The sequence below is a fragment of the Rattus rattus genome, chromosome 1 (assembly GCF_011064425.1).
Source record: "Rattus rattus isolate New Zealand chromosome 1, Rrattus_CSIRO_v1, whole genome shotgun sequence".
In the NCBI taxonomy this organism is placed as follows: domain Eukaryota; kingdom Metazoa; phylum Chordata; class Mammalia; order Rodentia; family Muridae; genus Rattus; species Rattus rattus.
The window spans coordinates 249914204-249937277 of NC_046154.1; the positions used below are offsets into that span (position 1 = coordinate 249914204).

At 51.7% G+C, this 23074-nt stretch overlaps 1 protein-coding gene and 1 non-coding gene across 2 annotated transcripts in view; one reads left to right on the forward strand and one right to left on the reverse strand.

Annotated features, from left to right (window-relative positions):
• Tab1 (TGF-beta activated kinase 1 (MAP3K7) binding protein 1) overlaps positions 1–13320 on the forward strand; it is a 29090-nt gene extending 15770 nt beyond the window's left edge. Inside the window, exons 2-11 of the mRNA XM_032890805.1 lie at positions 1067–1203; positions 1503–1656; positions 2706–2792; positions 3254–3392; positions 5605–5718; positions 6702–6813; positions 8642–8786; positions 10602–10834; positions 11797–11952; positions 13113–13320. Coding sequence (XP_032746696.1) covers positions 1067–1203; positions 1503–1656; positions 2706–2792; positions 3254–3392; positions 5605–5718; positions 6702–6813; positions 8642–8786; positions 10602–10834; positions 11797–11952; positions 13113–13320 — 1485 coding nt within the window. The remainder of the gene's footprint in view (positions 1–1066; positions 1204–1502; positions 1657–2705; positions 2793–3253; positions 3393–5604; positions 5719–6701; positions 6814–8641; positions 8787–10601; positions 10835–11796; positions 11953–13112) is intronic.
• LOC116890468 lies at positions 4478–4607 on the reverse strand. The gene has a single exon (XR_004386659.1). It is a non-coding gene; the product is annotated as a small nucleolar RNA SNORA24 (small nucleolar RNA).
• Positions 13321–23074: the final 9754 nt, after the last annotated feature.

Here is a 23074-nt window from a genome sequence, read left to right on the forward strand (position 1 = left end):
AATTGAAGCCCCACACAAGACCAGCTTCCCTGTCTGCCAGAAGATCTACATCTCAAAGAAGTGGGTCTTACCACGTTTAATGCCTATGAGCATGACGTGCTGAGAAGGAGCCTGCCCCAGCGGCTATGGGATCAGATAGTCCTGCGTCATGCAGCCAGGAGGACATCCATTGCACTGTATCTTATCACTGCATCATGCTTACTAATAAGGCTTACGTTCCAAGAGAAAATATTGATGCTTAGGGGTCACCTCCAGGAACCTTACAAAATTAAGAAGAATTGGGGTATTTAAGCCAAGACTTGGACGTGTGTGAGTGTGCATGTTCGCACACACAGGTGTGTGTAAATCTCAGCAGTGATTAAGCAAAACATACTGGTTTGAGATCCAAATCTGATGGGAAAGGGTGAGTGCGGTAAGAGAGATGGAATCAGGGTGCGGTATGAATACACAAGGCAGTGACCCCGAGTTGACAGTCCCAGAAAGCTTGCCCAACAAAAAAAGGGGGGTGCGCAGGGCTTCAAGCTGCAGCTTGAAGGAGACAGGACACAGTGAAGGCCTCCAAACTGGGGAGTATGACAGATTGACTTGCAGGCTGGAGTTTCTGAAGGCCAGGGCGAAGCTACCTTCCTGAGAACGTGTGTGGGAAGCTGTCTATAGCACAGACAGTGCAAGCTGCACACGGGTCAGGCATTGTGTGGTGGGGCATGCATTCCGCAGTTGGAAGCAGCACCCAAAGATTCCTTTATGCTGTCCAATGAGGACCTCTGTGGAGAAGTTTCCTGTAAGTTAGGCTTATTCCTGTGTGTTACAGTAGCATAGCTTGCTCTCTTTTCTAAGTAGCCAAGTCCCCACTTGGGAATGCCGTAGTTTTCAGGTTCCCAAGGGAGCCAGTTTGTGGATGCATCATAAAAACAGGAAACACTTTTGTCAGTGTCCCTTCAGACACACATTATTTCCCAGACGTAACCATCTTGTGGCCTGCAGGCCTGCCTTTGCCCCTGTTGGAGAAGCAGGCGCAGTGGGATCTGGGGAAGAAGGTGGTTTTCAGTTTCCTGATGCTTCCCAGGAGCAGCAGCCAAGCTGGACAGATGACCTGCCACTCTGTCACTTCTCCGGCGTTGGTTCAGCTTCCAACCGTAGCTACTCTGCTGATGGCAAGGCCACTGAGAGTCACCCTCCGGAGGACAACTGGCTCAAGTTCAGGTAGGTGGGTGGGCTGAGCAGAAGAAGTCAGTTCATGAGCAAGAAGACACTGTCCTGCCACCTGCATGTATGAGGCTTGCCTGTGCAGTAGGGCCCATGGGAAGTGTCACCTGCTGTGGGACAGGGGTGGACGAGGCTGGCAGGGAAGATTCGTGGTGAAATGATGGACCCAGTGCAGGGTCCCAGATGTGTGCCTGAAGCCTTTTCTGCCTTTAGTCCCTCCCCAATTCCTTTCCTTCTTCCTCTACCACCTGCATGCCCCTGGTTTCAGCCCTCCCCCTCCACCCTCCCTCTGCTAGAAGTGAAAACAACTGCTTCCTGTATGGGGTCTTCAATGGCTATGATGGCAACCGAGTGACCAACTTTGTGGCGCAGAGGCTCTCGGCAGAGCTCCTGCTGGGCCAGCTCAACACCGAACACACAGATGCTGATGTGCGACGGGTCCTGCTGCAGGTAAGAGGACTGGGCTAGGTGACAACAGCCTGACTGACTTGTGTGTCCTCTACTCCCTGGAACTTGGGCCCTGCATCTGTAAGTGTAGACAGGGTGATCTGAAGACTGCCTGCTTCTTCATCCCCTACCAAGATCAGTTCTGGGTACACTTTTTTTTTTTTTTTTTTTTTTGGTTCTTTTTTTTGGAGCTAGGGACCGAACCCAGGGCCTTGCGCTTCCTAGGCAAGTGCTCTACCACTGAGCTAAATCCCCAACCCCAGTTCTGGGTACACTTCATGGTGGCAGGGGCTCCTGGCTACCAGGAGTCCAGGACAGGCAGGGAGCAGCAGCTTTTCCATTGGTAGCAGGACTGACTTGGGAGAAGACAGCACTGGGAACAGAGATAGATCCCTTTGTTTGAGATGTGGTCGGGAGCTCGTTCTCCAGTGCTGCATGTTCTGGAGCCATTCCCAGTCCTGTTCTGTCCTAAACCTCACTGGTCAGGGCTGTTTGTGTTGTTGCTGTTGTTTCTTTGTTTTATTTCTGTGCTGGGGTTTCCTTCTACCTAGGAAGGTTTCTTGGTCTTTGAGAAATTGGCCCTAGATTTTTCCTGTTCTCTGTGGTCTCAGTGCTTCTAGACTGGAGCTCTGCAGAGGCTAGACCAGGAGGAAGCTTTCTGCTTCACCAGTGTCCAGCAGGTCCTGATCAAGGCCCGAGGTTGTCATGCCCCTACAGACTCAGTGACCAAGCACTCCTGGACTGACTCACTTCACGTGAACCCAAATGTGAAGTTCACTGCTGTTCACACCCCAACACTCTTGAGCGCAGGGCCTGCCCTTTCTCTCTCATTCCTTGCAGGCTGCATAAGTAGCACCCTTCTCCCATCCCACAGCTAAAGGTCTTTGTCAAACAGTGGACAGAAAAGCACACATATGAGGCAGAAATGATGTGTCACCTGTCACACGAGGCCATCCATGAATGCCATGGATCTATTCTCTCCATAGGGACATCTTAGCAGGAGGTGATGGTGTTATTTGAGCCAACCCTTGCCTTGCCCTGTGTCTCTTCAGGCCTTCGATGTGGTGGAGAGGAGCTTCCTGGAGTCTATCGATGATGCCTTGGCTGAGAAAGCAAGCCTCCAGTCCCAGCTGCCGGAGGTAACCGACTGTCTGTACTAGTACTGCTGGGTGCCAGCACTCACCTCTGTATCACTTGCCACCCACAGCCACAGTAAGGCTGCAGCAGGAATCATGAGGCAGCATCCTGATGGGCAGGCTGGGGTGGCACTGGGTGTGTCCCTGTAGAGACTCCAGCCCAGCAGTGGGCAGCTTTTCTCGGAGGCTCATCCTTAGATGGCAGGATAGGTGGAAGGAAAGGCCTGTCCAGGTTCTGTGATCTGGTTCAGTCCAGAGCCAGGGTCACCTTCAGGCTGCCCCTAGTTAAAGCAACAGTGACCTTCCCAGGGCAGCCTACAGGGATCCAGCCTGGCCACACCTATGGTCATCCGTCTGTCTTGGCTGCTCAGGGGCCTTGTATACTTTATCTAAAGGGAAGGAGAGGATGGTAAGGTGGTCCTCAAGCCCCCATGCTGCTCTGATCTCTTGATGATGGTTTGCAGGGTGTGCCCCAACACCAGCTGCTACCTCAGTATCAGAAGATCCTTGAGAGACTCAAGGCACTGGAGAAGGAGATCTCTGGAGGGGCCATGGCTGTCGTGGCGGTCCTTCTCAACAACAAGCTCTACGTTGCCAATGTCGGTGAGCCACCAACCTGCCCCATACCAGTCTGCTTTCTGTCTGTGCGTACCCCAAGCTTCCCAGGGTGACTGGGCCGGTTCCTCATTCTGTTGTCTATGTCAATCCCAGATAGAAGGACAGCAGTAGGCAGGTGGGTGTCATGGCTCGTGATGAGTTGTGTCTGTCCTTTTGTCTTTTTTTTTTTTTAATTATCTATTTATTTGTTTGTTTATATATATATTTTTAATGGATTTATTTATTATATATGAGTACACTGTAGCTGACTTCAGACACACCAGAAGAGGGTGTCGGATCCCATTACAGATGGTTGTGAGCCACCATGTGGTTGCTGGGAATTGAACTCAGGACCTCTAGAAGAGCAGTCAGTGCTCTTAACCACCGAGCCATCTCTCCAGCCCCCTGTCCTTTTGTCTTTAAATTATTTTAGGTGTATAGGTGTTTTACCTACACGTATTGTCTCTACCACATGTGTGCCTGGTGCTTGCAGAGGCATCTGATTCCCTGGTACTGGAGTTCAGACTGTTGTGGGCCACCACATGGGTCCTGGGAATAGAACTGTGTCCTCTGGAGGAGCAGCCAGTGCTCTTAACTGCTGGGCCATCTGGAGGAGGGGGTGTGTGTCTCTGCATACAGTAGGGCTGGCATGGGAGGCAAGAAGAAAATCCAGCTCAACATGATTTAGTAGCTGGTGTTGATTCAGACATCTAGAGCAGCAGTTCTCAACCCCTTTGGGGGTCAACCTTTTCACAGGGGTCACCTAAGACCATCAGAAAACATGGATATTTATATTATGACTCATAACAGTAGCAAAAATCACAGTTATGAGGTAGCAACAAAAATACTTTTATGGTTGGTGGTCACCACAGAGGAACTGTGTTAAAGAGTAGGAGCATTAGGACGGTTGAGACCCAGTGAGCTAGAGTCTGACAGACAGTAGGCAGTTTATTTTAGGCAGCGTACAATTTGGAGTAAGTTCCAGGTATCACATAGTTTTATGGGTGCAGTAAGACATAGTTACATCAAGACTCTTACTTCCTTTCCTTTCCTTTTTTTTTTTCCCTTTTTTTCTTATGTTTTTCTTCTTAGAATGTTACTTGCTCAAGTCAGAATGTAGTACCAATGAAATGGTGACAGCTTTGCCAATAACAAGAACATGCTCTTCCATGGCTAGGAAGGGAGACTGCCACAGGCGGCAGGTCCAAAAGATACATGGATTCCTTTCCTTTTTTGAAACAGGGTCTCTCTCCATAGCTCTGCCTGTCTAGGAACTCACTCTTTAGATCAGGCTGGCCATGAAGTTGCAGAGATCCCCCCCCCACTGCTTCCTGAGTGCTGGGTTTAAAGGCCTGCACCATACACAGTGAAACTCTTCAAAGTACACGTCACTTCTATAAATAGATAAGTACATGTGTTAAGATCTTCAGGCCTTACGGGAGGATCTGGTGTGATCTTGGTCATACAGATAGCACAGAGGTCACCTAGGCTGTTAACACCTCCGTTCCCAGGCCTGTGGGTGAAAAGCAGCTTATGTAGCTCTCCCTTTGAAGAGACAGCCCTGCGTGTTCAACATCCCAGGTTTGCCTAGTTTATCTGTGGGCCCAGTATCTGCAGCCCCATGGCTGCTTCTTTAGAAGGCCAATTTGCTTGCAGTGAAGACCTGCTCTGAATTCTTAAAAACAGCAGGAAGCTGGATGATGGGGACATTTGTATTTAAGACCAAAGGAGGGGCCAACAGGGGACCCAAGAACGTGTGTGATACATGTCACTGTAAGGACTCAGTAGCTGTCCACTCATGGTGTCCCTGACTCCCTTCCTCCTCTTAAAATTTTCTTAGGGATCAACTTGCAAACCATAAAACAGCTGATAAGTAGTTAGTGCATCTCCACGCCCCACTCTAGCCCCAACACTTCCTGTCCTGTGCAGTCTGGCTTCATCCAGAGCCCCGTATTCATAAGTTGTTTTGAAGCCACCACAGACATTGTGCCAAGATAATCTGAAGGTTTGGTATGGACCCCTGAGGAAAAGTCTTTTATTGAACTCAGTCCTGTGATCACACTGTAGCTCGAAACCTGCTTCCCTGCTGAGGTGGCTGTCCTTGCCTGGTGATTTACCCCTGTCCTCTGAGCCCCTTGGTGTGTGCAACATCTGCTTGTCTTTTCTGTTGTGGCTCCTGTTCTCCCCTCTGCTTAATCTTGGTCAAATCGCGCTGCAGGTACAAACAGGGCCCTCCTGTGCAGATCCACAGTGGACGGGCTACAGGTCACACAGCTGAACGTGGACCACACCGCCGAGAACGAGGACGAGCTCTTCCGTCTCTCACAACTGGGTGGGTAGAGAGGCGGGGCCGAGGGGCCTGTGGGAACAGCGAGGCTGGCTCCTGGGCTCCCTCTGTTCCCTCCTTTGGTAAGGAAGTCCAGGCTAAAGGACTGGGCGGGTAGCCAAGGCTGGATCTGTTGCTGGGCAGTTGAGACTTGGGAAACTCTTCATCTGTGTGGTATGGGTAGTGAACCCCCTTCAGAGAGTTAATGTTTGTGGGCTCCCTTCAATGCCTGGCACATACTAGGCACATGTCCCTCTTCCTGATAGAGATCAAGAGAGCAGAGAAGTCCTGCAATCCCAGTGTCTCTGGTGCCTCCCTTCCCTCCCAGTTCTGCAGACACTGCTGCCTCCTGGGCTCTGGGCACAAGCAGACAGGACTGTGCAGGCTGGTGCTGCTGTGCCTGTAGGGAGAGGCCTGTTATAGTTATTTTCCTTACTGCTGTAACCAGATACCCAACAGAAGTACCTGAAGGAGAAAGGGGTTTTTTGTTTGTTTGTTTTGTTTTTTGGCTCATGCTTTAAAGCGCTAAATATCCACGTGACAAGGAAGCATGGCGGCCGAGCCACCACTGGTGGTGGCAGCATTTTGTGACAGCTAATTATTAAATCTTAGCAAATTTGGAAGAGAAGAGGGGTACAAGTAGCTGGTTGACCCACACCTTCCAAAGCCCACTCTACCTTCTTCCAGCCAGACCCCATATTCAAAAGGTCCCAGAGCAGCACCACCAACTAGGAAGTAAATGTTCAGACACATGAGCCCAGGGGGACGTGACACCTCCAGACCATAGTAGGGCCTGCGTGAAGGTTGTTCTGTTAAGGATGGGGGACTGAGAACATGGGACACGTGGGTTGTCCTCTGTGGTGCTCTGGAACTGTTTCCATTCTGTTATTTTGTCCTCACTCACCATGTGCATGGACGTCACAGCCACATCTCCCTTAAACTCTTCACTGAGGGAAAATGGGCCTACCATGTTGTCCTCTCTCTGGTAGGTTTAGACGCAGGAAAGATCAAGCAGGTGGGCGTCATCTGTGGACAGGAGAGCACCAGGCGAATTGGGGATTACAAGGTCAAATATGGCTACACTGACATTGACCTGCTCAGGTAGGTGGCCATCTCTGCAGCCCTAGCCCCTTGTGAGACCAGAGGGCCTGGGCTAGAAGCAGACACCCGACTGCAGTGGCAGGGCTACCGTTCAAAGTCCAGGCCCAGAGAGATACTGCCTGCCTCCCGAGAGCTGGGCATGGAATAGGGTCTAGGTCAACAGGCTGGTCCTATAAGCTAGGCCCACAAGGGTCAAGGAGGAAGTTCACCAAGTCCAGGAAGCAAAAGCGCCACAGGTCCTGACTGGAGGGTCCAGCAATAGCATGAGGTGCCAGAATGAAAGGAACTGATGGATCCAAAGTGCTTATTCAGGCCCTCTAAACTGCCTGCTGTCATTGCCCCACAAGCCTGTCCATGAGAGGAAAGTGAGGCATGGAGACATTCAGGAGTCTGGCCAGTCATAGTGCAGGTGCTGAACCCAGGCATCCTCAGTTTAGAACATGTGTCCTTTACTGCTGTGTGCCTATGTGATGCCAGGTCAGCATTGTGTCACAGCAGGTCTGGCTAAGTTAACACTCCTTCCCCTCCCAGAGTCTGAACACCCAGTACTTAAAAGCTTTGCCCCTAATTTGCAGGGTTCAGTTTACTTTATTGGGTAGGAGGTCTGTGACAGGTGCATACGGCCTTCTATCTCAAACCAGACCTCTGAACCCAGAAGCTAACAGCCCATATGTGTCCAGTCCTAGGACAGAGTTGAGGTGCACACACAAACTCCTTGGGCTCTGCCCTCTCGCTTCTCTGACCACTTTGTTAACATCAGACTGTCATGGCAGCTCCTTTAGTAGGACAGGTCATGGCGGAGTCTGTCCCTCCAACCTCGCACACCTGCCCTGAGCTGCTGTCCTGCCTTGTAACAGACACCCTGATTCCAGCAGATGGCTGTGTCAGCATCTACCTGAGCAGCCCCGAGAGAATGGCTCAGGATGTTTCCAGACTTCCTCCTCAGTATTTTGTCAAGAGTATCTTCACAGGGAGTGTGCACTAGAGCTTTCTGACATTTAATGACTGATACTCATCAGCCCTGACCCCATGCAGACAGTGTACTGTATGGGATCTTAATTGGAATAGACACCTATCTTGTCCAAGTTATAGCAAGTGGGTGGGCTTTTTTTTTTTTAATTTATTTTTATTCCAAAAGAGGCTTTCTACTAGTAACCCAGACTGAGACCTGTGCTGTCCTGACTTTGAACTTCTCATCCTCCTGTCACAGCTGCTCAAGCACTGGGAAGATAGGCATCATTACATCACCCATCTGACATACAGGCTTTTGTGAGATAGCCTCCCAGCCAGGGGCAATCATAGCACAAGTTTGCCATCCGGCATTTGAAAGGTAGAGAGAGGCAGGAGTGTTAGGAGCCCAAAGTTACTCCTGGTTACATAGTTGTAGCTCTGCGGAGCTATATGGGACCTTATCCAAGACCAAGCAACTAGAGACAGCTTCCTGATGCCCATTCTGATCGGCTGTGCCAGAAGAGCAGAGTGGAGGGGTTGGGGATTTAGCTCAGTGGTAGAGCGCTTGCCTAGAAAGTGCAAGGCCCTGTTGGGTCCCCAGCTCCGGAAAAAAGAAAAAAAAAAAAAAAAAAAAAAGAAGAAGAGCAGAGTGGAGCCCGATCTGGCGTCTGACTGTTCTCTGCATGGCCCCTGGGCTTTACTTTAGTGGACAGCCTCAGAAGACAGAGCTAGTCTGCTTCTCTCTTTCCTTCTGCCCCTTTCCCTCTTAGCAAGTCAGTGCTTTGTTTTTTATGTTGTGAGGTAGATTCTTACCCTCAGCAGAAGCAGTGCCCACTGGGGGATTTCCACACAAAGCTGTCCCTCCTGTCTCCCCTAGCACTGCCAAATCCAAACCCATCATCGCAGAGCCCGAAATCCACGGCGCACAGCCTCTGGATGGTGTGACGGGCTTCCTGGTACTGATGTCGGAGGGGCTGTACAAGGCCCTGGAGGCAGCCCATGGGCCTGGGCAGGCCAACCAGGTGAGCTTAGCAGGCTAGGCAGGTGTCTGGAGCCCTGCTTCTCAGATCCTGTCACCAGACATTCCTTTTAGGGCCCAAAGCCAGGGCCCGAAGCAAAGGGGAGCTGGGAACTAACCTACCCTGGGGCTGCAGGGAAGAGCAGTGACCTGCTGCCCACAGCCGTGCCCGGGTTCAGGCTCGGTTCCCCTTCCTACTGGGACCTCAGGGCTGTCTTTGCCTCCTCTGTGGCAGAGTCTCCCTCTGTGGTTAAGGGTGAGAGGATTCAATTCTTCAACCAGTGGGAGCCCCATGATTTCCTACACCTTAGAGCTACAGACAGACAGTAGCCATTAAAGATTGCCAGGGTCACAGGATTGTGTGTTCTGCCCATCGAGGCTGCCGGGCAGGTCACACCCACAGGCTCTGTTCTGTCTTCATGTTTGGAGAAAAGCAGTTGCCTGGGATAGACTTGAACTTGCTGTGTAGCCCAGGCAGGCCTCAAGCACAGCGTCCTCTTGCCCAGCTTCTCAGGTTTACAGGCCTTGCCACAGTGCTTGTCTAGCATTCGGAGGTTGGCCGCCTGTACCTCGGGTTGCTGTGTGTCCGAGTTCAGGTATGTCCGTCTTCTCTGGATGTGGTTCTTGTACGTGTAAGAAGATAATCTTTTTCTGGTTTTCTTTCTCTTTTTTTTTTTTCCTTTTTTGGAGCTGGGGACTGAACCCAGGGCATTGCGCTTGCTAGGCAAGCGCTCTACCACTGAGCTAAATCCCCAACCCCTCTCTTTTCTTTTGAGGTAGAGTCTTACTCTGTAGCCTAGACTAGCCTGAAACTGGTGATACAGTCCAGGCTGGCCTTAGATGTGGAATTCTTCTCCCTCTGCCTTCTGCGTGCTGGGATTACAGGTGTGTGCCTGGCTCTCAGCTCTGCCTCCTCCACTCACTAAAGCCTGGCTGTCACCTGACCCCTGTTCAAGGTTTCCCACCCACTTTATTTTATCCTTCATCCCAGCAGCCTGGAGCATAGAGGGCCCAGTGGTTATCTTCACCGAGGTCCAGGGTCCTGTCTCAGGCAATATGGCTGCCAGCCACAGAGCCAGGCTTCAGCACCGGGTTCAGGTTCTTCCCCCTTCCCCTCCCCTGGGCTCTTGGTTCCAGGAGCTACAGCCAGTGCTCAGGTAGAGACTTGAGTTTGTATTTTTGATCTTTTTGTTTTGTTTGTTCTTTTCCTTTTTTCTTTTCTTTGAGACTGGTTCTTATTATGTATGGCCTGGCACTTGCAGTGATCCCCCTGCCTCTGCCTCTTGAGTGTCGGGGTGCAAGTATGCACCACCACACTTGGCTGGGCTTTTGGTCCTTCAGTGTGGGTTTGTTTTTCTTTTTTGTTGTTTTTTTCTTTCTTTCACTTTTTGTCTTCACAGTAGAAGAATCTTATAGGTTCTAGAATACACCAGACATAGGACATCTTGGAGGGCAGTTCTGGCAAAATGCCTTGCATGTAGTGTGGGTGTTTATCCAGGGAAGAAGGCAAAACCTTTTCCCTGTGTTTCTTAGCAGTCCTCAGAGTGCCCTTGTACCCATGTGTTATGTAATCCCTGGTGACAACCCACAGAGGTGGATGTAACCCTGTGAGGTATGGAGGCCAGTAGAGAATACAAGGTCCCACACCTTTTCTAATCAATGCGTTCCAGAAGGATTATCCCAAGCTCAGGTTACAGTTCAACTGGCAGAGACTTCCTTCACCTGCTGGGCTAGCGATCTCTAAGTCTCCTACACAGGCCTCTGGGATCGCTCCTCTCCCTGCCCCCCATTCTCATCAGGTTCTCCCTCCACACCCCAGGAGGTTGCTGCAATGATTGACACCGAATTTGCCAAGCAGACCTCCCTCGATGCAGTTGCCCAGGCTGTGGTAGACCGTGTAAAGCGTATCCACAGTGACACCTTTGCCAGCGGGGGGCGGGCCAAGTTCTGCCCACGGCATGAAGACATGACCCTGCTGGTGAGGAACTTTGGCTATCCATTAGGTGAAATGAGCCAGCCTACACCCACCCCGGCCCCAGGTATGTATGCAATGTACTGTACAGGTAGAAGCACCTGAGATGAGTCCTGGGCTAGGGCAGCACAGACCGCTGACAACATGAGCTCTCTGCTTTAGAATGCAAAGGAGCCAGTGGCCTGGCCTTGCTCAACACAGGCTGACTCTGAGCTACAAATCTTTATTCCGTTTGTGAAAGAAGGATCAATTGCCCTGGCCACCCTGGAAGTCTTGCTGCATGAGCACATCAGTCACAAAGGCATGGTAGAGGTGACAGCTGCCACCATCCGATGGTGGAGTCCCTGTTAGCCTATGGTCAGTGTGGTCACTTCTCACCTTTACTAGCAACCCTAACAGGAAGGAGAAAGGCTCTAGCATGAAGGGACCTGGATGAGGTCAGGTATTGGACAGATGGTCCACCCCAGAACCTGGCACTGCTCTGACCATTTGGGGCTGTGGAGACAGTTCGCTCCTTCCCTTTCTCCTTTTTAGTCCTTGAGTCAAGTTGCCTGGGCAGAGGCAAGACCTTCTGTACTGGTCCAAGGGCTGCATTTCCTTTCTGCTTTAAACAAACAAATCGTGGAGCTCCCTCTTCCCCATGGCTTTGTTCTCCCATGGACACTGGGGATGTGAGTCCCCCTGGCCTGCTGTTACAACCATATTTTCATTGGGCCTGCCTCAACAAGAAACAGTGGTCCTTTGTACTAAGGTGTCTGTCTGTCCACACATGCAATGCTGTGCAGTAACCCTTCTGAGCCCACCCAGCATTTTATTCTACCCCCACCTTGATCCCCAGTGGGCTTCCTTGCTGCAGGGAGGGCGACTGCTGTTCTGGAAGAGACTCTACCAAGGGACATCTACCCTGGGCTGCCCCAAGGGTGGAGGGCCACAGTGGAGCTTGAGAGAGATAGCCCTTATCACTCAGGAGTAGCCTTGAGCCTACTACCTTGCTTTCCTCCAGACCAATTTCCCTTTCCCCTGCCCTCTTTCCCTGTTGCAGGGGCCATGTGTCCCCTGTTTCTGTGCCCTACTCAAGTGCCCAGAGCACCAGCAAGACCAGTGTGACTCTGTCCCTCGTCATGCCTTCTCAGGGCCAGATGGTCAACGGCTCTCACAGTGCCTCCACCTTGGATGAAGCCACTCCTACTCTCACTAAGTAAGCTGTCCTACTCTAGGTACCTGGAGAGGGACAAACCGCTGTACAGCCAAGGCCTAGGGCTCAGAGGCCTGGGGTGTGGGGACCCTGGGGTCTTTGACCTCCAATTCCCCCCTTCCCTTTGGGTAGGGAGTCTTATTAGACACAGGTAGGAAGGAGCAATACTGTTAATTCTAGTAGGTGTTGAACAGGACCTGGGGCAAGTGGAGGTTCAGGGCAAGGTGGACAAGGGGCCCCGAGCAAGGAGCAAGGTGGCCGACTGATGTCTCGGGCCAGCTTTCATCCATGGCAGCTTCTCTGGTTTGCTCCTTCTGTTTTGGAGCTTGTAACAGGGTCACTGGCTTCACGAATCTGTAGTTGGCTAGATTCATTGCCTGGCCTGTACTGGGTCCTCAGAGCTGCTCTCCCTCACTGTGACGGACCATTGCTGTCAGTCGTCTAATTTAAGGAGCACGGAGGGTGGAGGGCATGGTCTGAGAGGAGGGCACGGTGCAGACCTGCCTGACAGGTCTATTATCTACCGCCCCTTCATTTCTGTGACTGTGTACTCTGCCCCCCCCCCCACCTCTCCAGGGGGGATCTGGTTTCCACATTCCAGCCCTGCACTGGTGGAATAATACAGCTGCCCCACCCAGCCCCTCTTCAGGATAAAAGCTTAGCCGGATGTGGCCAATTAGAAGGGCTGGCAGGGAGGAGTGTCCCTGTTTTCCTCTGCCTCTTCAGAGGGCCTCCCATCTGTCCCCAAGTCTTTGCTGCTGCTGTTCCCACCACCACCTCTCTGGATAGGAGGGCCTGGTGTAGACATCTGGGCATCATGGGTAGCCGTGTGGTGTCCCCAGCACAGTCAATATAGCCTCACCCCAACCCCCCACCATGCTTCCCCAGGGAACCGCCAGCTGTGTCCACACAGCCAACCAGGCAAACTTCATGCTTCTCTGTCTGACGGCCTGAACCTCACAGGTCTCTTCGTCTGGCTCTAGCCTTATTCTGTCACCTAGGTCAGCCTGTCTTTTAAAACCATCTCACCCCACTGGCTTTTTTATGGATATTTGGCAGAGAGGCCTGAGCCTAAAGGGCCACTCTTTTCACCGGGTGGGTGGGAAGTTGACGGCCCCTGAGGCAGCTACCCCCAGACTGATTGCCTCCCTCTTCTTCTGTAGCCAGAGCCCCACTCTGACCCTGCAGTCTACCAACACCCACACCCAGAGCAGCAGCTCCAGCTCGGGACAGGGGCCTCTTCCGCCCAGACCGCTCACTCGCCTTCCACCTGGAGAGGATGGCAGGGTCGAGCCCTATGTGGACTTTGCTGAGTTTTACCGACTCTGGAGCGTGGACCATGGCGAGCAGAGCGTGATGACGGCACTTTAGTCTAGCCTCAGAGGGCAAGTGACAAGACAAGACAAGCTTCTTAACCTTTGCAGGTGCCGTGGAACCAGTGGGCAGTGTGTCACTGATGTACTGCAGCCTGAGTACTGACTGCACTGCTGCTCCACACAAGAAGCTGGGTGTCCAGACCACAGGCATCCTTAGGCAGGGCCAATGGGAAAGCTGCAGGTGGCTTACAAACCATCAAGAGTGCCTCTTGACAAGTTCAAAGAAGGAAGCCATCCTGTGGACCCCAACTACCACAGGCCAGACAGACACTGCTCCCTCGAGGCTGTCTACCTGCCTCAAGTTCCCCTGGAATAGCCTGTGGCCTCTGCTAGTGCCCTTTGCTTCTGGGTGGTTATCCTTTCCCATCTTTCAGCCTAAACTCCTAGATCCAGAGTACAGAGTAATGGGAGTAGGTGCCTGTCATTGGATGTCACTGGACAAGTCCAGGGAAGCAGAGGGCGTGCAACAGTCACAGGGGGAGCAGGACAAGGAAGGACTGGACCAGAGAGAGCTGGCCAAGGAATGTCAGTCCTGGGCTGCGGGTCAGCCAGCTGGCAGCTGAGCTAACCCAGAGAGCTGGCTTCCCAGTGGGGTACAGATGGCAGGACAGGCCCAAGCTGTAGTGTCTGCTTCTGCTAGATCCTGCCCTGGGGTGGGGCAGGCCAAATCAGAAGCCAGTGCCTTCCTCCCAGCTGGTACTGGGAAGCCCGGTGATGGGGGTGCTGAGTCAACAGCTTTCACGCTGATGAGGAAGCTGGTTGGCTCTGGGCTCTGCTGAAAGAGGAGTAGAAGATGACTGTGAGACGGAAGGGGTTGAGTCACCCACCCAGAAAGACCAAGGGCATCAGATGTGATGGTGTGGACATGCCGGGGAAAGATTGTGCCTGTCAGGCTCACTTGGACCTGTTGACATGTTTCCTACCATCAGACAGGAGGTCACCACAGCTGCCTGCAGTGTGGCTGCCCCTATGCTCAGAGGAGGAAGGTGGCTGGGTGCTTCCCCTTACCTGAGCCCTCCCATCAGGAGGAGTCCAAGCTCAAATCTGCAGCCTTGTACCTGGTATTCTGCGACCCTTTCCACGGTGCAGCTACTGGGCGGTGAGTCCAGTGTCTCCTGTTGGCAAAGGCCAGTTTAGAGCATGTCTCACTCAGACTCCATTTCCGTAAGGAGGCTGTTTGCTCAGTGCTGAGGAGAAACCGTGGGGTGGTGGGGAGAAGAGGAAGAAGCCTTCTTGCTCCTCACTAGGAAGTCACCTCTGCCCTTCAGGTGAGCAGCTTTCAGCCGATGCACAAAGACCTGGGACAATGGAGGGCCTCCCCCAGGGATGTGGTGCTGTTTGGTCTCTAGAAATAGAACCATGTTCTTAATGCAGTACAGTAAAGATGTCATGTGTCATCCTGTCTGTCTGTAACCCAGCCACCCAGGAGGTGGTTGCCTCCTATTCTGCTCAGGAAGTTTGAGAACCAGGCCTGCCATACTGGTTGAGTGGCAGTGCTGGGATTTGAACTTGGATCTCCTAGCTGCAGACACCACTGCCCTCACAGGCCTGCTGTCGGAGCTAAAGAGGGCAGTGCTCTTCTGCTCCCCAGTGAGTGAGTGCAGGGGTTGGGGTGGTGTCTAACTGCATGAGGCTTGGGTCACAAGTCAGGGGCCTTGTCTCTCCCTCACCTACCAACCCCCAACCCCCAGCTGGTTGGTTTTATTTGATTGAAAGATCTCTTTAGCATGCCTCCTCTTCCTCATCTGAGGACTTACTCATCCCTCTCTGTGGACCGACTGCTTACAGGCTGAAAGGCTCTCTGCCTAAGAACAAGCTGGGCTCTGTCCACTATGGTCACTGGGTTCCCACATCCTCCCCCTCTGCAGGGCTCCCTGTCAGCAAGCTCGGCCCTTAGGTGTCCTGAGGACTACTGTGACCCTCAACTCCTTCAAGGGAGACAGTAGACCTGCCATTCAGGGCCTGCTTTGTCCCACAGGGCTGAGGCACTGGACACTCTGCCTTGTGCCCTCTGACCCTGACTTTGTACCACTTATTCTATGTGTACCTGTCGTGCAGGTGAGGGTGGGATATGTTCTCAAGGCCCAGGCTCCTTTGATGAGAGATGGCTTGGGACAGGCTAGAAGAGTTTGGGAGTCTTTTTAAACTTCAGGAGGAGCTGGTATTAAGACCAGAAAAGACTTCCAAAAGCTAGGCAGAGCGGTGTCACAGCCAGGCAGATGGCCAGTGCTGAGCTAGGGCCCTCTCCCCTTTCCGACTTACCTTTCCTAAGGCTAGATCAGACAGGAAAGCTCACAGTGTCAGTCCTTTATACAGAACTCAGTCCCTGGCTTAACTGAGGCACCTGCTTGAATCACACTAGTTGGAGTGAGTGTGTCCCTGGGCCCAGTCAGATCCTTACAGCCCTTGGCTCTCACCAGGCTTCCTGGGCCAGGTCTAGTTTCCATTTCTCTCACTAGCCTGACATGGGTGGCAGTGGTCACAGACCTGCCTGGATTTCAATGAAAATCAGTTGTGTTCTTTTTTTTTTTTTTTTAAAGATTTATTCGTTTATTATATATAAGTACACTGTAGCTGTCTTCACATACACCAGAAGAGGGTATCGGATCTCTTTACAGATGGTTGTGAGCCACCATGTGGTTGCTGGGAATTGAACTCAGGACCTCTGGAAGAGTAGTCGGGTGCTCTTAACCACTGAGCCATCTCGCCAGCCCCATCAGTTGTGTTCTTAGTACTCTGGGTGCCCTTGTCACATGGGGTTCAGCATAAAAGCCAGCTCCTGTGGGAGGCCTGCCCCACCCATAAATTCACTGTATACCTAGCTGCTGTAAGGTCAGTGCCCAGCATACATCCATCCCTCACAGGGGTTAAGCAGCTAGAGCAAATGAAGGGACGTTGTCATTGTGTGACCTTGGACAGGCACTGGAGATGAGTCTTGGTTTCCTTTAGTTTTCCAAATGAGGTAAGGAGGGCTTCCTAATAAGACTGTCTAACCAGCATGGGGAGTCTTACAGCGAGAGGCAAGACCACACCCTGCCATGCAATGCCACCTGGGCCAGGGACAGGTCACAAGAGTGTCAGACAAGATCTACCATGTGCCAAGCCCAGACATCATGTCTAGTGGCAGCTCAGCCAGAACTGTCACCTGCACAGGTGCTAGGCAGTACCACCTGCAGCTTTATCTAGGGGCAGTGGCTTCTAAGCTGAAGTCCAGATGGACGCCTTTGGCCATGCTCCCAAATCTTTCTGGCGACACAGGAATCTCACGATTCTTCCTTCTGGATCCCTATTTGAAACCAAACAAGAATGCATCACTGCAAGACACCCGTGGGGGCCCCCCCCCCCTCCCCAACGAGCTCAGCATGCGCATGCGCATGCGCTTTGTTCCACGCAAACAAGCTCTTGACATTTCAACAACATGGGGGCCTCATAGAGGACAGGCTGTCTTGAAGTCAGCTTTTCCCACCATTGACCCACGGGCTGGGTGCAGTTCTGCTTTTGGAGACTGACTGAGCCAGTTTTCTCTCTTATTGTGTTGGTCTGGAGGCCTGGAGCAGGAATAGGACTTAGAACCTGTGTCTGTCTTCCCCTACCTGCTGCAATGAAGCTCCTGCTCTTGTCACTTCAGCAGAGTCACCCCATGGTCCAAAGAGTAACTTCCCAGCACCTGCTGTGTGAGTCATTTGTCAGCCTGCTGGTCCCTCCCAGCCCTTAGTAGTGCTCCATACAATCAGCCTAGAACCCAACCTGGAAGTATTTAAGAAATGTCAAATGATGGAACTAGAGGGAAGGCTCAGTGGTCAAGAACACTGGCTACACTTCCAGAAGACACAGGTTTGATTACCAGCACCCACATGTCAGATCACAACCATCTGTAAATCCAGTTCCAGGGTAGCCAATCCCATTTTCTGGCATCCTTAGGCACCAGGCATATATACTTGGTACACAGATCTGCATGCCACCAAGACACCCATACACATGACTGTCTTAAAAGCCAGGCATGGTGAAGCATGCCTTTAATACCAGAACTCAGGAAGCAGAGATGGATCTCTTGTTCAAGGCCAGCTTGGTGTAAATAGTGGCATATGCAGTTCCAAGACAACCAGGTCTGAGTAGAGAGACCCTGTCTCAAAACACTCCCCGCCCCCAGCCCTGAAAAAGTCAGGTAAGGCCTGGAGAGATGGCTTAGCATCTCTTCCAGCATCGAGTTTTTAGTTCCCATACCCACATCAAACAGCTCACAGCTATCTGTAACTCCACCTCTGAGAAATCCGGTGCCCTATTCCACCTTCTCAAGGGGCTACCTTCCCCACAGACATATACAAATAAACATTTAAAACATTTAAAGATGCCAGGAAGCTAGGTGTGGTGGTGATGCCTTTCATGCCAGCACTTGGGAGACTGAAGCAGGCAGATCTCTTGACTTAGGGACCAACCTGGTCTATATAGCGAGCTCTAGGCCAATCAAGCTTACATAATGAGACCCTGTTTTAAAAAGATAAAAGTGACAGCTGTAGACACTATAGTTTTGTAGCACAAACTAGAGCCAACCTCCCACAATGTGGCTACTGCAAATACCTACAGAAAATTGCCATGCCCTGCCGAGAGTTTTAGATGTTTCATGAACTTTCTAATGATTTTCACATTTGCCTATTTATTAGGCGTGTAAGTGTGGAGGCATATGTGCCATAACACACATGTGGAGGTCAGAGGAGAACTTGTGTGAGTCAGTTCTGTCCTTCCATCATGTGGGTCCTAAGGGTTAAACTCCCATGGTCAAGACTGGCAACAACCTGTAGAGCCTTCTCTCTGACCGACGACCTCAAGAAACAAAAAGTCTCAGGTAAATTGATGTACCAAGATGAACACTTTAAACCCATTCATAACACTTCCCTATCCTACCCTGGTTTATGATGCCCAAGACTTCAGGATCCCGGTGATGTCAATCAAATGCCTGTGTTCCTGGTGGCTGCTGGGAGCTTGCAGTGCATAACTCAGGTCAAAGCTGGGTGAGGGATGAGGAGACCATTCCGGCTGATGTCAGAAGAGTGCCTCACAGCCGCCTGTGGAGGTTGGAAGGGATTGTCTGTGGTAGGCGGGGCATGAGCAGGTGCATACCAGCTGGCATTAACGGGAGCGAGGCTTGTGATGTTGGCCCCAGCCTGGCTGTACACAGCCAAGTCCTTTGGCAACCAAGAGTGGGTGGTTGTTAAAAATACAGGTTTCCTGGCTCTACTTTGGATCTGCAAAGCCATCAGAGAGGATAGTGCTGTTTCAGCGAGACCCAGGAGCATCTGCAGGTATATAAGAAGGATGGGCAGACAAGTACCCGCCTTCCTGCCTGCCATCTTGGTTTGGTGCTCGGGATTTCTTCACCTAGATGCCTCTGGGTGATCTTGGATAATGCACATGACCTCGATGATGGCCATCTTATCTCTAAAAGAAAAAAAGGGACAGAACACAGGTAAGACAATACACCCCTGGAATCCCAGGAAGCTAGCCACATCACAAGGATCTCAGATTTGAGACCAGTTTAAGTTATATAGGGAAACCCTGAGTAAAATAAAAATAGGAGGTGCAGCTTAGGGGTGGCATGTTTGCCTAGTGTGTACAAAGCCATGGGTTCAAACTTCAACATCTCATAAAACAGCACCCAAGGGGTGGGGGCAGGAGGATCAGACTGAAAATTGTCCTTGGCTGTACATCAAGTTCAAGGCCAGCCCTTTGGAATTAACAAAATCGTGTGATAGTTCAGCAGGTGGATGTGTCTGCTGACAAGTGTGAAGATCTAAGTTTGATCAATGGGACCCACACATTGAAGGAAGAAACCAACTCTGGACAGGTTCCTCAGTACACGATCAAAAGAGATTTTAAAAGATAATAAAAGGACTGTGGATAATGAGTTCAGTGGTGATAAAGCTTGTCTGTGTGCAAGGCCCTGGGTTCAATCCCAGGTCCCACAAAAATAGATGTTTGCTGAGCCAGGTGCAGTGGTGCATGTCTTTCAACCCAGCACTCAGAGGAGGCAGAGGCAGGAGGCAGAGGCAGAGGCAGGCAGATCTCTGGGAGTTTGAAGCCAGCCTGGTCTACAGAGTAAGTTCCAGGATGGCTAGGGCTATTAGAGAGAAATCCTGTCTTTAAAAAATGACAAAAAACCCCCAAATGCTTCCTGAGAATTCACCTTCTTCTCTGAGCCCCTCTGTAGAAATTCACAGTCCTCAGCCCAGATGTTTCAGGGTTTTTCAAAGGAGATAGCCTAATGGGGTGGTGGGAAGAGAGGTAAGGAATGAGCATCACTCCTTCGCTGCATAGTGCTCTCTCGTGCCTCTCCCCCCCCTCTCTCCTGTGTGTGTGTGTGTGTGTGTGTGTGTGTGTGTGTGTGTTTTGTTTCTGTGGACTCCTGGCTCTCATGATGGCCTAGGAAGTTCTCATGGATGCTGGTGTCTAGGGAAGGAGTCATCCCTCCCTGCTCTAGCTGAGCTCTTAATAGTTGCCTTCTAGGTGGGGAGGCAGCATTGCAGATGAGGGTCAGCCTGGCTCACCTTCCTCTCCCTTGGAACAGGGAAGCACAAAGAGGTTTGTGCGTGCATGTGTGTGTGTGTGTGTGCGCGTGTGTGTGCGTGCACACGCATGCAAGAACAGTACTGAGTCACAGTGGGTCATGTCTGGGTTGGAAGCTCCTTCAGTCTCAACCTCCTCTCATGGGGCTGCACCCTATACTTCAGGAGAGGAGATCCTTGAAAGGCTGGGAAGCAGGGTCTTTGTTCCTTTGTTCCTGTTTAGTCTTGGCACACAGTAGCATCCTGTCCCCGCAACTGTAACCCTTGTTGCAGCTCTGGTTAAGGTCCATAGGAAGTCTATACCTGGGTAAGCCCTAAGGGAGATTTTTGTTTGTTTTCTTGAAACAGAATGGCTTTCTCTCTCTGCAACTGCACCATCCTTCGTCAGTGCAAGGGAAAGTAGCCAGTGTCTGCCATGTCTGGTAGAGAAACTACAGGATACGGCCATCATGGTGGGATAGGACTGTTGGCTCCCCTCTGTGAAACAGCAAGTGGCCACATGGCTGATAGCAGAAATTGCTCCTATTCCTAGAGCATCACCCTGGGCCAACCTGAGCTCAGCTCTGCACACTAGCATCTCAACACCCTCCTCGACCGGTCTTGTGGGTGTCAGACTGCTGAACTCACTCCCCGGTAGCAGGAGGATCACATGGCTTCATTTCTTCCTGGAGAAAACAGTCACCTGAGGCTTGGAGGTTGGGGCCTAGGAATGTTGTGGTCACTCTCATTTCATTATAATGATCAGATCAAGTCACAGACAGCCCAGGTTCTGGGAGAAACCATAGGAAGCATGGCCCACAGGAGGCAGGGGAGCTGGTAGGCAGCCATTTCAACAGACCCTCTTCTACTTGTGCTTCCCGATGACAGCATCCATGTGACAGATACAAGAGCTCACAACCATCTGTAACTAACTCCAGGGAGGTTTGATGCCTCTGGTCTTGAACATGCGTGAACACTGGCACCCATGTGCATATAAGTAGCCACATCAGTCTCAGCACCTGTGTGGAATCACATGGTAATCAGGGCACCTGTCAGCCTTCTGCTTTCACCATGTGGGTCTCAGGTCTCCAGGCTTGGTGACACACTCCTTTATCTGCTGAGCCATCTTGGCCACCCTCAATGCATTTTCTTACTCTACAGTCGGGCTGTCGGGCTGTGCTGTGCTGTGCTGTGCTGTGCTGTGCTGTGCTGTGCTGTGCTGTGCTATAGGTCATTCTGCGAACTGGCTGTAGACAGACAGTAGGCTTTGTGGCCTTTTTGTAGCTGCTCTTGGATCTATGGATGAATTCAGCTGAGCGTCCAGCTCTCCTCTCCATCTTGGCTACAGATACATGGCCTGGGCCCTTGACCAGGACTGAAGCAGCACTTGGCACATTATGTTTTTGCTCACCAAACGGACCAGAGAAGCTTCTGACCCACACAGGTCACCTCTGAGCCCATGGTTTTCAGGCTCAGATAAGCAAAATCTGGATATTCCTGAGGTTACCTTCAAGCCCAGCCTAGTCATCGTTCCTGGAGACAACAGACTACTGGGTTAGGGCCAGCACAGTTACCAAAAAAAAGGACATCGGACATCACTGGCCAGCCAACTGTTGAACCTGAGTTCAGGTGGCCTGCATCCTCACCTCTGACTTGTGGGGCCCCTTCTCTGAAGCAGGCATTGCTATGCATCCAAGAGGGACATAAAGGCAAAAGAGGGATTCTGGGTAACTCTGTATCACCTCTGTCAGGTTCTCATGCTTGGTTCAAGCCCTTCTCTCCCTGTGGTGACTCTGTGGAATGTTGTGGTATTGGTTTTTAAGGAGTGCCCAGCAGGGATTTGTGGGCTCAGGGGTATGACCTGGGTGTGTACATGTGGTATTTGTGTATACAAGGCTACGTGACTATGAGGCAGAATGAGTATGGAGATACCCATTTTTCACATCTGGAGCAGGTTGGGGATGGGTCTCTGGGTGCCTGCAGATGCATACATACAGCAGTGGGTGTGTCTGCTTCCCTCCAAGGGTGTTGAGGCAAGAAGCAGCTTAGATGGAGACAGTGGTATGACCCAGCCCTCTCCTCACAGTCATCTGTCCTCACCCCACTAAGGCCAGTAGGGGACATCTGCAATTGCCTGAAGACACTCTGGCATCTGGGGCTTCCTCAGAGCTCCTTGGATCCTCCACCTGAGTTTTTCCTTTCCTTACATCCCCACACCCACCCCACACCCCCACACCCCATCTCCAGGCTGTGGTTTGGGCTGCACTGTGAACTCCCTGCTTTTGCCTATGATCTTCCTCAGCCTGAATGCTGTTCCCTTCCAATGCTATTTCCAGGTCTGCGCCAACCTCCAAGGCCAGGCTGAGCTGCTACCCAGCATCCCTTGCTTTCCGGCTTTCCCTTTGTCTCTTATTCTCTTAGAGACCCAGATTTTTTTTTTTTTTTTTCTTTTTCTGGCGACAGGTAGGAGGCTCATTCATCCCCTCCCACGACAACCCAGAGTCCGAGCTGACATGTAGTCCCTGTGGAATTGTCCTGGTGGCTAAAGCCTGGTGGCTTAGGATCTAGAACTTGGCCTGTAGTCCTCGCTCTGCTATTCAGACACTCAATGGTCTCTTCCTGTCACCGAGTGGGATCTTTGGAGCTGCTCAGAAAAGCCCAGGGCCAGAGTGCCCTGTTGGAGTTGAAGATAGAGCATGGGCCTGAGTTTCTCAGGGGTGGGGGTTGGGGTGTAACTGATACTGTCATCCCAGGTCGTGTTTTGGCACACATACCAACCCTGGCCCACTGAGAGAACTTCCCAGTGAAGAGGCCTTCCTCACCGAGGGGCTGGCACTCTTCTCTGGGCCCTTTCCTGCTAGTAGTCCCCACAGACCCTTCTGGTGAGAGGTTTTCCTCAAAAAGAAGACAGAAGTCAGCCAGGGAGGGCGCCTGAGGCTCCTGGCCATTTGGCAGGGTTTGGCTCCTGTGGTATATATGTGCCAGGCTGTGCTGGGTACAAGCAAAGTCAGCAAAGGTCCCCGCCTCCCAGCGGGGAGATAGGCAGGCAGGCGAGGCCACAGGAACCCGGTGAATTATCTGCTATGCTTGCAGGTGAAAAGTCCATGGAGGGGGAGGAGAAGTGGGAGGGGAGAAGGCAGAGGAGGAGAAGGGTAGACAGGGGGCCCAGGGAGGCTGTGCTCACAGAATGATGGAAGACTGGGGTGTGAG